This window comes from Drosophila biarmipes, chromosome 3R (assembly GCF_025231255.1).
Source record: "Drosophila biarmipes strain raj3 chromosome 3R, RU_DBia_V1.1, whole genome shotgun sequence".
Classification (NCBI taxonomy): domain Eukaryota; kingdom Metazoa; phylum Arthropoda; class Insecta; order Diptera; family Drosophilidae; genus Drosophila; species Drosophila biarmipes.
Window position 1 is genome coordinate 21,367,240 of NC_066616.1, and position 15,068 is coordinate 21,382,307.

The following is a 15,068-nucleotide window of genomic DNA, read 5'->3' on the forward strand; positions in this document are numbered from 1 at the left end:
TAAAACTTATTCAAGTCAAGAGATCCTCAGAACATTTCAAATAATTATTTCACGTTTGGTTGAAATCCAAGTACCATGAGTCAACCTAGTTTCCCAAGAAATTTCTACGAAATCTAATTGATTTTAAAAAGCCGCGACCCCCACTTCCGTTTAATGTAGGAAAAATCCGCCTTTAATTTCATAAGTTTGAACTACTTCTTTCTAATATACATATATCATACCATGTGATGCTATAAAGGAAGCATTTATTTACTTGTCTAACATTTCTTTTTGTGTAACCATTGAAGCAAGTTCATGTTCAAGGCTTTGCTTATTGATTGACAGTCGTTTAATGGTGCCCTAACCTTGTGTCCTCCATCCGTAGATTCCTTGGCAACGGCTGAGAGGACGAATTGCACCCGCCCGGCACACAGCACACAGCATGTTCAGTGGACATGGGCGGATTCCTGGATAAGCCGAAAACCGCCAAGCACAATGACCAGGGCGAGGGCAACAAGCTGCTCTTCGGGGTCAGCTCGATGCAGGGATGGCGGTCCGAGATGGAGGACGCCTACTACGCTCGTGCCGGGCTGGGGGATGTCCTGCAGGACTGGAGCTTCTTTGCCGTCTTCGATGGACATGCCGGAGCCAAGGTGTCGGAGCACTGTGCCAAGCATCTTCTGGACAGCATCGTCAGCACCGAGGAGTTCATTGGGGGCGACCACGTGAAGGGCATACGCACCGGCTTCCTGCGCATCGACGAGGTGATGCGGGACTTGCCGGAGTTCACCCAGGAGACGGAGAAATGCGGCGGCACCACGGCCGTCTGCGCCTTTGTCAGCCTCACCCAAGTGTACATCGCCAATTGTGGGGATTCCAGGGCGGTCTTATGCCGCCAGGGAGTTCCGGTGTTCGCCACGCAGGACCACAAACCCATCCTGCCTGAGGAAAAGGAGCGCATCCACAATGCCGGCGGCAGTGTTATGATAAAGCGTGTGAATGGCACCCTTGCCGTGTCGCGAGCTCTCGGGGATTACGATTTTAAGAACGTGAAGGAAAAGGGGCAGTGCGAACAGCTGGTGTCGCCAGAACCGGAGATATTCTGCCAGAGCCGCCAGGATAGCGATGAGTTCCTGGTGCTCGCCTGCGACGGTATCTGGGATGTCATGACCAACGAGGATGTGTGCAGCTTCATCCATTCGCGTATGCGGGTGACCAGCGACCTAGTGAGCATCGCCAACCAGGTGGTGGACACTTGCCTGCACAAGGTAAGTCGTTAATTCATTGAAAATCTATCGTGCTCTAACCCACTGTTTATTTTCCAACTATAGGGTAGTCGCGATAACATGAGCATCATCATTATTGCCTTCCCCGGAGCTCCGAAGCCCACTGGGGAGGCGATAGAGGCTGAGCATCGGCTGGAGAAGCAAATCGAGAAGATCACAAGAGGTTGTCTAAGTCGTCTACTCTGTTTATAACTAATCGTAAACTGTTGGTCCATGGCGTAGTGGTCTCCTCGGACTCCGTGTCTTTATCAAAACGAAATACGTATACATTGTACCTTGAGTGCCACGAGCACTTTTTACGTGGGCCTTTTAATGGCCAACAGCCCCAATCCAAGTTGTATTTGCCCCATTTTGTTCAAAACTTGATTCCAACCAAATAGTTCCTTCCAAAAGTAGTTCCGAAACGAAAACAATACCAAACCGAATACCAAACCATTGCCATAACTAATGCCAAGAGTGACCCCGCACACACCCACATGTAGTACAGTAAAAGCTCTCTGGCGGATCCTTTTATAGACAAATTTAACCAAAAGCAATAAGGTTTATCTCCAGTTTAAAGGCTACTTAATATGCTCAAGTAACTTGGCTTACATTTTGGTCTAACTCTTTTGAGATATATAATAATATAATTACATAATTTGACTGGTTTGTAGTGTGGTTCATGATATTTATCCTTCATAGAATATTTAGTCATATTCCTCCAGAGAGCTTTCACCGTATACCGCCTGTATAAATATGTAAATGGGGGAGTGTGCGGGCGTACTACCAATATCCTATCGCTAATGCATAGCAAATACCTATATAGCGTGTTCGTTTGTCATATCTGGTGGCTGTGCGTGTGGCTGACCAGAGGAGCCTCTGCCGTGTGTGTGTGCCTGAGTTATAGTATTATTTATACATGCCCGTGTGTACTACAGCCACTGCCAAAAGCGTTCCATGTATGCGAAATCCAGCCCATTTAGCCTTAGTCTTACATATACACCAAAATAATAACAATTATCGACGAACCTGCCCGAGCTAAGTAGTTAAATGACCCCCGTCAGCCAGTTTGTATATACTTTTACGTATACGTACACCCCACATTTGATACTAGCCACGAAGCAAATCAATCAAATTGCAATATTTAACGTACGCAGGTATTGACACTCAAAACAAACACTTGGAATTGATGTAACTAGTAGGAATAGCGAATTAACACATATTTTCTAAGCAAAAAATGGATAGGGGAGTGTCTTCAAAGAAGACCCGACGTTGTAGATAGATTGTAAATAGGAAAAGCTGAAAAGCTGACAGAAACCTTCAAAAGAAAAGCAATGAAATCATATATTTTATTAACTAGCAATCGCTCAGACGAACTGTAGTCGTATTACACGAATTATGTATAGAAAGCAATAAATAGCAGGGAGGAATTTCTCCGAGACTTCAGTATTCGAAACACCAAAGTGAATTTCGGCCGATATCCAGAGGCCGAGCTTCAGACGTGACCTTGTTGATATAGACAAATACTTTAGCCCAATTCGTACGATTTACAATTAGCGATTTAAAGAATTAGTAAATAGACGTAGAGCATGCATTGCCCACCATTGGTCGTAGTAGCTAAGCCAATAACGAAATTACCTAGATTAAGCAATTAACCAAAGATGGCAAATACTCAATGTCCAGACGAATTACTTAGCCTAGAGTAGACTAGCCAAAGGGTTTTGAATGATACGTATACCTAGGTTTAGTGAAACCGAATTGTAAACCTTATGCTCACCAACTGTTGTGCTTGTTGCTGTCGAAGGCAAACGATTACTTTACCCGAAAAACGATCAGACATATTCCACACAATCTAAGCAGTTCCCCCGAAATGTTGTATCCCGGCTCCTTGCTGAATTGGTGATGCAGCCAAGAGTGTAAGACACACACAAACCACATCCCAACATACACGTTTTATAGTCATTAAAGAATTACCACAGATGCAAGTCAAAAATATAACTTAACGAACGATTCGAAAACCAAAGCCAAAGTGTTTGTCTGCTGTTCTATTGGATTCAGTTTTCAGTTCTCATTTGGTTTTCATTTGCTTCCTTTCATTTTCTTTTCACACTCCATTAAGCGGAAAATTAGTTTTCTTTAATTATACCTTTACACATTTTGAAAACAAACTCCTTCAGATCATTTGTTCATATTTATTTCATTAATTTTCCTGATTTCTTACGAGCCAGTTTCAACTAATGCGTAACGTTTATCTAAAGTAATTTGCCAAAAGCAAAATTTTAGCCATTCGCAGTCGTTCTTTTATGGTTGTTGTTGTTCGCGCCTCGTACTACAAAACCCCAATTTCTAATATACTATTGCCAAATCAAAGCGCGAATTAGCCAAATGGGCGAAATGTCAAATGCAAGAACAAGAAACAGAAAGCAATTCAAATTTAAGATGAGTGAGCATAAGGTACGTCTATAATTTTGTAGTTTGTAAATTTTCGAAAGCCACTTTGTCATTTCGTTATCGTTTATCTTATCGATTGATTGGTTTGATTTTGTTTTGCCTTCACCCGAGCCCCGCCCCGCCTCCAATGAGTTGCTATCTGTGTATTAAGTGTAAAAAGCGATCCACGCAATTCAGAAGATAATCGAAATTGCATGCCCCCGTCAGCATTAAACAACAAACTAACTAAAATCACTTAAATAGCAATTTCTTTGATTAAAATAATAATTAAATATTCCACCCTTACTTTGGAATCCTTTTTTAAACTTTTTTTATTTACAAAAAATAATACGTTCAACTTTGTTTCCTCAAAAATTAATGTGTTTTTAATCGTTACGAAATTGCAAAGTCTCGAAAAATTAATTATTACGCAAGACAGTAGACTTCCATAGCCATTTTCCACCCATCGACCTGCATCAAGTATATTATATTCCCTTTTTAAAAATCGCTTGAGATGGGATATTTCGTTTTAGTTGATATTTTATACCAGAGTTCATATCTGTATATTGCATTTGATTTAAAGTAGCTTAGCTATATAATTCGTATTTCTTTATGAACCATTTATGTACATAAATATTAATCTTTTAAGCTAAGATCGTGACTATTAGGCGGCCTGAAACTAACCTCTGTTTTTTCTCTGATATTGTTGCAGACGAGATAGAGTCTAGCAAGATAACCGACTACGTGGATCTGCTGAAGTGTCTGCAGAACAGAGACGACATCGAAGGTCTTCCACCCGGGGGCGGCCTGCAGTCCAAGTGAGTGGATCATGTCCGAAAATAGCGAGCGGCGATTGCTAATCAACATTTTGTTTACCCCGGCAGATATCACGTTATCGAGCGCACATTCAAGCAAGAGTTTCCGGATCGACCATGTGAAGTACGAAATCTGTTCTATAATCTATAACTTGGTTCGCTGCGCTTTCGCCAATGCTAACACACATTTATTTTTATCGCTTGCATAGCACCGTTTTTTGGTCATTATAGCCTTTGAAATTGCCTTGTTTTTCTGATTCAATCAGTAGATCTACACCAGCGGATTTGGTAATGATTGTGCTATCACAGTTTCATTCGATGGTCACCATTAATCAACATCATACTGTTATCGTCCCATGTTGTAGTTGGGGTTCCCCCGTCGCCCACTGACTTGTAACCTCTAATCGTGGCCACCTATTCTCTTTCTTTTTTCTAGCTGTATGCATATGATGATATATGAATTTTGTAATGCTTATTGTTCATTTTTAAACCAACAAAAACCAACAACCAACCAACCAGCAAGAGAACAAAGATAACTAAACACCCTATGCTTCACATACGCTAAATGTAAGGCGATAATTCATTATGTTGCTTGTCTCGGCCCTCGATCTTCGACCTCCATCCATTGTGTTTCGCTTTCTTTCGTTCCATTTGTCTCAAGACCCGAGAGTACCGCATGTATGTTCCTGCATGTTACATTTTTTTCAACCCGCTTCCGTTTCCGCTTCAGCCGCAAGTCCGCATCCTGCATGACAACCAACCGGCTCCCCATCATGGTCAATAATCGAGATATTTGTTATTCTTGCAGAGTCCAACGCATTAGGTTGCAGTCGAAACACTAAACAAAACCAGTTAAACAAATGCAGCAACCAGATCAGAACAGAAAGCAGAGCCACACAACTTGAACGAAGCAAACAAACAAACAAACAAGAACACACACCAAACAGTTTTCTACTTTGATAAACACAAAAGAAAAACCTACTAATAATGATAATAATAAGCATAACGATACATTTATAGTTTATACGAAGCAGTCCTAAACACAAGAATACGAACAGCCGCGCCCCATATTACTCGATGAAAAAGGAAAGATCTTGAGCAGAGCGTACCTGAGCAGACCTCAGAGCACCCGAAATCGGATCCGAATCAGTGGATGGCGCCCAGCCAGCATCAGGACCACACCAAAACAGATTAATCCTATCAGATCCCTCTAAAGGACCCATCCATCTATGTGAATGTTAACCCTCTGTGTGCCCTATCGTTCCGTCACTCCTCATCCATCAGCAATCACCAGTACAACCGCCAGAGAAAAGGGAAACCTATTGAAAATGTGGAAACAAATGTAATTAAAAACGGAGGACACTTATAAAAGGCGAGAGTCTCTCGCTCAATTTTTGTGTAAAAGAACTTTTTATTTTTTCAAAAAAACATGTATTAACTATTGATTCCGAAACGAAAGCGGACTTTTGTAAGTTGTAAAATGTTTGTTACCGAAAACACTTTTTGTTCACCATTTTTTATATGTATATGAGAAGATGTGTCGACAAGCCTGAAGCGAAACTTAATAATGTAAAGTAAAAAATGTTAAAACAAAACCAGAAAAAAATGGTAAAAGAAAACCAAACTAGCAAACAAAACCTGTAACTATCTATAAACGGAAACGAAAAAAAGTAATACCTAAAACCTAAAGTAAGCAAAGCAAAACAAAAGCAAATCCACAATAATGTCCGATCTTAAAGAAACGAGAATGAAACTAAGAACTATTAATTTATAAGAAGCAAGTTGATGATGAAAATCTTAAGAGAGAAAAGCAAAATTACGCTCGAGTTTGTAGTAAATGTTGAAAAAAAAAGCACCACCACCCAAGTTGTTAATCAGTCAATTGATCCATCTGCACGGTGTACCAGTCGTATCACCTCCAGAAACGACAGGTGTTGTCCTTGGAGGCGGTGAGGATGGCATCGCCCGCATAGCTGTAGGCACAGCTGAATACTTCGCCCTCGTGGCCAGCCAAAACCTGCGAGCACTGTCCGGATTCCGTGAGCCACAGGCGAGCCGTATTGTCCGCCGAAGCTGAGAGCAGCATGCAACCACTGGGACTGAAGCACACCTTGGACACCTCATCCGCATGGCCTGCCATCAGGGACAGCATCTCCAGCTCCGATGAACCCTCCAGCTTCCAAACCCTCGCCGTGCAATCGCTGCTGCCGGTGGCCAAAAGTCTGCCCGCCGCATCAAAGCTCACATCCAGCACCTCGTCACTGTGCTTGGCAGCCAGATAAAGTTCCTGATCCGTCTTCCGTATGTCCCAAATCCTGGCTGTGCCATCCAGGGAACCAGTGGCTATCAACGAGCCACTGAAATTCCAGATGCAGTTGGACAACTCGGCGCTATGGCCACGCAACTGCTGGCAGAGACTGTAAAGAGGATTTCTTGAGAAGATCTTATTTACAATTTAAGACCTAACCCACCTCTTGCTCCGCACATCCCAAATGGCTGCCGTGTGATCGAATGAACCCGTGAGCAGCAGCTGACCATCGCGATTAAATCGAGCAGCTATCACCTCGGCTCCATGGTGGGTCAGTTGCTGGAGTTCGTGGGACGTTTCCACATCGTAAATCCGTGCAGTGCCATCCATGGAGGCTGTGGCTATGGAGCTGCCATGCATGGGATCGAACTCAGCCGCCACCAGCTCGGCAGTGTGTCCATAGAAGGTGCACAGGCACTGACCACTGTTGGAGGACCAAACCTTGGCGGTTCCATCAAAGGATCCGGTCACTATCTTGTCGCTGAAAAAAGTGTTTTTAATTGTGAGGACCAAATGAAAAATATTTTATAATTAGTAATGCTCTTTTCTTTGTTTGGTAAACCCACCAATGAGGAAGATTGAAGCCCACGGAGAACACCACGTTGTCGTGGCCAGTGAGGATGTGCTCCACCTCTGCCGTCTGGGTGCTGATCACATGGCAGGTGCGATCGTAGCTGCCGGTGAGACAGCGCTCGCCACTTCGGTCGAAGGACACGTTGGTCAGCGGCAGGATGTGCGAATTGTGGCACTTGTGCAGGTAGAACTTCTTTTTCACTGGCTCGCGCAGTTTCTTTTGAAGTTTCTCCAGAGCCTGTTTCAAGGCACTGAAGGTGTTTTGAGATCTGGCTACGGTTCCGCTGACAGGACGCGGGGGAGAAGACTTCTCCGAATCCGTGGCAGATGTATCCTCCTCCGCCTCAGCCAGGGTTTGAAGTAGAATCCTATCCGCCAGGGGCTCAATGTTTGCTCTAAGGGAAAATATTTTTTTTAATTATATTGTTAAATTCCACTAAAATCATCTCACTTTGGATCTAGGTCAAGCAGATCGAAGTGACGCAGTCGTTCAGTGCCCTTTGTGGTTCGATAATTTATGGCTAGTCCTAGGATTACCCAAGAAAAAGTGATATCTATTTTAGCACTTGGTGTAATGACCTTTCCCACCTGGCGGATAGTAGCGCAGAAAGATTTTGTTGGCACTCATTGCGAGGTTGGTGTGACTCTGGCACTGGCAACCGGGAAATTCCTGCACAACGAATAGGGCGGCCTGTCAGTTTGCTGACCTGCTTTAATTCAGCCTTTGTTGATTTGACTGGCTGCCATGCCAAAGACATAGTTTGATCGATTCACCTTGGGTTCCTTGTACTAGGTCTATGTCGAGGTCTCGGAGTGAGCCCTTCAAGGATCTAGGGTAATTGTATTCAGATTGTGTGCAGGAATTTGTCTTTTCTAACGCCCTGTCTGCATTTGAAATGAATAGAATGTGTCTTCTATCAGAGCTTTTCTAACAAAAAGCTTTCGTAGACGTGTTTTCTACTTAGCCATTCATAAAACCCCATTAAATACGTAAAGTTGTAGTAACCATGTAAATATTTTTTTAAATTACCTGTTAGAAAAATCTTTTTAAATTCCAAATTAAAACTTTACCTACTTCTGATAGCTTAAAAACGCTTCTTAAAATATTTATTCGTTGATATTTTTGTCTTTAGAATTTTAAAAATATTTTAAAACGATTTTAAGTTGTTCTTTGATAAGGGAATTACAATGATGTTCGAATAGTTTATAAAACGGTTTATTGATTCTTGTCTGATATTTTTTGCTTTTATGTTCTTTTTTCCTAGGAAATGTCAATTTAAATACCCGAAAGCACATGACTAATTAACTTTTCCTGTCCCGCACTTGTGCTGCCGGCGGCAACTACTCGGTGAACCCGCTCTAACCCTTGACCTACGATTGTCCTTTGGGGAGCCCGAACCCCTTTGGCATTTGACAGGCAGACCAGGGGCGAGCGGCTAAATGGTCTCTGGCCATTAAACCTAATTAGCTTGTTTAAGATGGGGAAAAGGAAGCCCCGGCACCCCAGAGGCCAATTGGCTGCCGACACCTGGTGGCACTTTCAGCAGATTTAACATATGTCCCACGTGGCCAGACACGAGCCCCAACCGCACCTACAATTAGATTGCTTCAGCTGGCTCCTCCGCCTCGTTTCGGCATTTTCACTAATTTAATTTGTTCAGTAATCGTTGCGTCGGGTTCGGGGAAAGGAGGTGAAAGGAATTGTCTGGCAGCCACAGGACGAAAGTCCTGGAGAACCGACTCAGGCGCCCAAGGAACGCCCATTAGCCAGCCGAAAAAGAAAGGCAGGCAGGATAGATTTTCGGGAGGTGGAGGACAATCAGACCCCCACCTGACCATGGCCAATAATGATAAGTAATGATTAGATATTATCGCACCCAATTTCGGTGCCCAGCGGAGGCAGAACTGAAAGCGACAGGCGGACGTTGAACAAAGAAAAACTAAATGGGCAGGGAAAAATGTGAGGAAATCTTGTGGGTACTGAGAAAAAATATCACTTTATTAAAATATTAAATTATATTGGGAAAATATAATGTTCAACTTCAAGATTATATGGTTTAGTGACTGTGTTATGTTCCTTTCAAACTTAAAATTTTGAAATTTATTTATTATTTCTCTTTGAATAGTTGGTATTTAAACATTACTTTTTAATGGTCATAGGACTTTATAGGAATGTTGATAGATTAAATGCAATATATTAGCTTCCAAATTTTAATTAAAAAAACGTTTTGAAATGATGGTCTTAAAATTCAGCACCTTTTATGGTATGATATTAATATCTATATAGGATTTTCTCGGTGTGTTGGAAAATGGGGAAGAAAACTTGTGTGGGAGGCAAAAGTGCGATAAGATGGCGGGAGTCTGTGTCTTTGTCAATAATAAAACATTTCATTGAATGTCCATTGAGCGGCGAGTGGGAAATGGCACGCCGAAGACGTGGAAATGGAAATGGAGACGGGGGCCTGGGTGGGCAGGAGCCACCTGGGAGGAGGTCATCCGTACTCCAATCACCCCGCCCCACCCGGCCAATCATCTGGGTGGCTGTGAACAAAAGCAACAGCTGCGTTGCTCCACAGTTTTCATCTCTTCATCGGGATGCCCAATGTAATTGGGACGCCCACAAACGGAAGCTTTAAGGAAATCAGAGACGAGTAAATGAGAGTACGAATGGAAATAAAATCAATTTAAAAGCCCATAAAACGCTTTCATAAACAAAGCAACAGTCGGGGGCAGGCGAATGGCATCGGTCGGATTTGAATTTATGCTCAATAAATTTTTGTTGATTTCCGGCTTTGTGTTTTTGAGTGTGTGTGTGTGTGTGTTAGCCATGAAAATGCGGCGTTGCATAAATTATAGACATATGAGCCCTAACTTTTACCAAGAGCATCTTGGAGAAGCCCAGAAAAAAATGATTATTACCGCATTTTATGGTTGTTTGTTCGACAGTTTGAGAGCCGGGTTCCTCGTTACCCATTTTGGCAAAAAATAATGCTTGAGTGGCACAAACTCTGAGAGACCGCACATTTTCTAAGCCGATAGACCAGTCGAATTAGAGAAATGAGCTGCCCCAGGAACCCCTCGAACCCCAACATGGAGCGATTTATAAACAGATTTTCGGTTTGTGTTTGACTAAGCGACATAAAATTCGATTTTTGTTTCCATCCCCGCGGTTGTTTGGGAACTTGTTCTGGTTTTTTTTTTCCCTTTTTTATTGACGTGTGTGGCCGGTTTTCAGGTTTTTGGCTAAAAGGAGTCGTTAGTGGCTCTCTAATTGGAGTGGGAGACTGGGAGCCTGGCTGGCCGGCAGCACATCAAACGGTTGCTAATCGAATTGCCGTGCCATGCGGCACTAAAATCATTTTCACAGATTTCGGAGTGAAAGCATCGTCCACTGTGCGGTAGTTAAATGGGTGGACTGTATCGAATTTTATGCATATTTGTTTACTGTGCTCTTGGTTTTCGGTTTGGCTCCTTTTATCAGTAAAAACAAATAGCAGAGGGCATACTTTTTATAGGATTTTATATGATATTACTCTTGAACTATATTAATGAAATATAATAATAGTATTAAATATAAAAGCTATCTGAGCCTTTAAAAATGGAATCTTTAAACTAACAGAGAGTCAACACTTAACTTTATTAATAAGTGGGACATATTTCCCAATGAAACCAAAATCAATAACTCTAGTTTCCTCATATATTTCTAGTAATATTCTTCATTGCGGCTTTAAAGATATAATAATCTTAAATCCTATAAACTAAAGGATAGTCCGGCAGTAGATTTCCCCTTGCTTAGTCACCATTTTGCAGTCAATAAACAACCTACAAACCTGAGCCTGTGCGAATCCCCTTTATGACGCATTCTGCGGCTTAGCCAATGAAAAGTTTATGACTTTGATAAATTAAATTGCGCTTGGCCTAAAACACACGACCAGCAGTGAGCTTTCCTTGCTATCCCTCAGGTTGGAATATATCAAAATCTGAGTTCTGCCCGGCAGCCAGGCAACCGGCTAAAGTTTATGGTCAAAATGTGTGCAGGCCGGAAACCTTAAACCGTTTTTGCGCCCAATTGAAATGCAGACACATCGAAATGTTATAAAATTTAATAAAGGCCATGCTCATATTTAGAAGTTTTATTGTGGGCCTTATAAAGAAGTGGCCGACGAGGAAGTTCGGCAGGCAGTTTGTGCGGTTTGGCGGCCGCATCAAGTATACGCACCATAAATCAGGGTCAGCGCCGGCAGAAGCTCCCTTTTTCGGGCCAAAACGACGTATTAAAGACATTAAACTCGCTCTTAAATCGCCAACATGGCCGTTCGTCATAACGGTAAGTGGTGCTTAAAATGAATTATGCATTGCCGTCGGTTGATATTATATTAAATATATATATTATATATGGATCCTCCACGTGGGCAAATAAACGTGTGTGTTCGTTTTTAAGGAGCGATTGCGGCCCACATTCGTTGGCTGAGATTTTCCTGCCATCAACTGGTCCCAGTTCAACTGGCTCGCAAGATGAATGACATGTTAATTTGTGCGCATTATATTGGCCATTTATCTGCACCGATTTCTGCGGGGCTTCGCTTTTGCCATCAACTGCGGCTTTGGCTACGAATGTCGTCGGTAGGTCGTCTGCACTTGACACCGAATGACAAAGTAATAAACAATTAATTATGCAAATGGTCAAGTGACCAATAAGCCATGTCTTAGCTCCGGGCATTCAACAAGTATCTCTGGGATACACAGAGAAAATGTGGAAAATAAATTAAGCATAAGCTTGAATATTCATACACTAACCTAAAGATATTACCATGAACTTCATAATATTATTCAATATTAAATCAAATAGTTACTAGTAACTATATAATAATAATATATAATATATATATATTTTTATATATAATATATAATAACCATATTTTCTATTATTAATTTTCCTATTTATCTTTCTTTTCCAGGGCGGTGGAATATCATATTTTGTTCCCTTTTAGAGGAGATAAATCCATTTACCCTCATTCACTTGGCCTAAAGGTGAGCACTTTCAATTATAACTGTGTGTTGCCATTCACTATTTTGTATTCAAAATGCTATCGTTGTAAATTATAAAATGGAATCCATTAATGCAGCCAGATACGCATATATTATATAGTGTGTAGTGGCAGACATGCAACTATCTATGCAAAATTCATTTTCCCCCACTAGTATGCAAAGGGAAATGTGCGTGAAATTTATGCAAACAAGCGACGATGGCCAAAATGGCAGCTTTGGCTGTTGGCTGGATGGCTGATTCCATGTGTGCAAATGACTTTTGGAGCTGCTTATGTAAGTCGCTTTAGTTCATGCATAGTGCATCTTGCAAGCGCATTCCACTAAGCACTCGAAAACTTAAGCAATAAGCTAGGTTATTAGAAATAAACTACCACAAAACCATAATTTTCTAACAATTAAATATATACTCATTACAAAATTAAGCTATTTATCAGGTTAACAATTTTACTAATAATTTGTAGACTCTTTAAAATCATTTCATCATTCAGGCAACCTTTTTAAACAGTGTAGTCCCCTCAATAATTCGGTTAAATTATTATTACCCAAGGAAATGAAACACTTGTGGACCTCAAAGTGCGCAAATATGAATTTAATTAACATCAATTGGCAACATATTTTCAATTTGCACCTGTGCGGGGCAGCAGCCAGAGTGAAACATAACCGAAAGGAAATGGTCGAGTTAATTGCATATTGCGTATACGCCACGTTGCCTCCACGAGGGCCACGAGTGGCAAGTGGCAAACGTTTTTGTTATTCCGTTTGCCAGTTGTTTGGCACGAGTTGGTGATTTCATTTTTTTGACCCGTTTTTGTGTTTGGCTTGTTCTGTTCTGCCATACTTGTGCTTATGGGTAAAGTTTTCTGGTTTCTGGCTGGCAAAGTTCCTCCATTTGCCGTGGCATATTGGGATTTTTGTGAATCTGCAGGGCGGTGAATTCAATGAAATCCATTGGACCACAATGACCACAACTTTCGCCAGCAATCTCAATCTGATGTGACTCCGCATCAGCCAGCTCTCTCTGTTTTTGGCCGCCTCAAAGCTGCAATGCGGTGCAACTCAATCAAAATTTATTACACATACGCGCCGTGAAACGAAGCCGGGCCAGGCAGAAGCCCTATCATCTGGTTTAAGCAGTTTCTGTACGCTTCTGGACGAGCTGTTGTTCATTTTCAATTCGCTTAATGGGTCACTTGGGCGTGCGGCCCGAAAGTTTTCACGAGCTGGCAAACAAGCCATAAAAGTAAATAGCCACAGCAGCGTGCGAGTAGTTGGGCTCATGTTTTTTGCACAGTGACTAAATGCTGGACTAAAAATTCTGTGAAACCGAGTAAAAAACAGTAGACTCTAAGCGCTTTCAAAAAACAAAATATGGTGTTTAAAATATTATATACATTTAAAAAATATTTAAAGAATTGATATGATTAGATTTTTGAAGTGTCAGATTACTGCACAATAAATAGTTAGAGTAGTAATGTCATCGCCTTGTTACCTCAAAAATTGGTTGAAACTCAACATATTGTTTTTAAAATCATTTCAAGAATATTTGTTGAATATATATTAATAATATTCGGGGACACCCCAAAAACTTGGTCCAATAATGCCCATTTTTAGAAAGTTTCTATGCCATGCTAGCTAAAAAATGTTTCCAATCCCCCATAATATTTATTTCAAAGCTTCTAGAATATTCCTTAAATTTTCCGAGTTTTCCTACGTGTAAGTGGGCACCGAAGTGTGTGGTCCTCCGATTCCATGTTGGTCCTTTGGCAACCACAAAAGCGCACGCAACCGCACACCTGCAACATTTGTGTGCGGTCTGCAGGACGACCACGCCCCCTGCCCGCTGGCGAAAATCTGCGCCCACCGTCACAGGGCACCTTAAATATAATCGCGGGAAATTTAGACATTGTTGGCATTCGTGCAAAATGATATTTGAGAAAGATAATCGCCCTAATCCAATGATACGGCACCCCCTCACACACTCACCCAAGCATATTGGCAGCTGGTTCAAAGGACACTGGAAGGAAGCGTGGAAGGATGGCGGAGTAAGTCATTCAACCGCTCGTTCCTTGGGCACAAAGTTCCACTCACGTCGCCTATTAAGCTCACTTTCAAGTCAGCCTTTGGCGTTTGTAAAATAAGCTTAGCTGCCTGACTTTCCCTGCCTGCGTGTGTGTGCTAGCCCGAATGTCCTTTGCCGCGTGAGAGTGTGTTTGCTTAGCACCCGCACGTTTGCTTTTTATATTTTCCGAGGCACATGCAACACCTCAACACGCAGATCCTGCCCCAAGTCATTCAGTTCGTTCACCCAAGCAGGCTTGGGCTCAGATTTTATTCAGGTTTTTATCTAACATCACAGGCTATTCCACAGGCTAATTTTTTAAAGTGCCTCAAATATTATTTTAATATGGTACTAATCGAAATGCTACCAACTAGACCCTAAGCCATTTGAGGTTTACAAGCAAAAAAAATCTTTTAGACATAGGTGAAGAGTTTTATAAACTTATTATCACGCTTTTCCCAAATCTTGTTTAATATTTTAGACATCCATACAAATCATGTTATTCTTTTTATAACAAGCATCTCAATAAAAATCCCGACATAAATCCCTATCTGCTATTAATTCCACTTTCTTGGTGCTTCGGAGAAAAT

The 15,068-nt window shown here is 41.7% G+C and overlaps 2 protein-coding genes across 5 annotated transcripts in view; one reads left to right on the top strand and one right to left on the bottom strand.

The window, feature by feature from the left end:
* LOC108026284 (protein phosphatase 1B) overlaps positions 1–15,068 on the top strand; it is a 28,076-nt gene that overhangs the window by 1,037 nt on the left and 11,971 nt on the right. For 2 of the 4 annotated variants that reach the window (XM_044090846.2, XM_044090845.2), the window contains exons 2-6: positions 365–1,247; positions 1,311–1,428; positions 4,387–4,492; positions 4,559–4,613; positions 12,329–12,401. In XM_044090846.2, the coding sequence (XP_043946781.1) occupies positions 435–1,247; positions 1,311–1,428; positions 4,387–4,492; positions 4,559–4,613; positions 12,329–12,361 (1,125 nt within the window). In that variant the 5' untranslated portion in view covers positions 365–434 and the 3' untranslated portion in view covers positions 12,362–12,401. Of the gene's footprint in view, positions 1–364; positions 1,248–1,310; positions 1,429–4,386; positions 4,493–4,558; positions 4,614–4,925; positions 5,057–5,297; positions 6,345–12,328; positions 12,402–15,068 lie in introns of those variants that run through there. The other 2 variants (XR_001768254.3, XM_017097150.3) reach the window with 2 other exon arrangements.
* LOC108025989 (dynein assembly factor with WDR repeat domains 1) lies at positions 6,360–7,998 on the bottom strand. Its single transcript, XM_044090853.2, is given in 5 exon segments — positions 6,360–6,906; positions 6,961–7,305; positions 7,343–7,765; positions 7,822–7,897; positions 7,959–7,998. Coding segments are annotated over 5 exon segments (1,431 nt in total).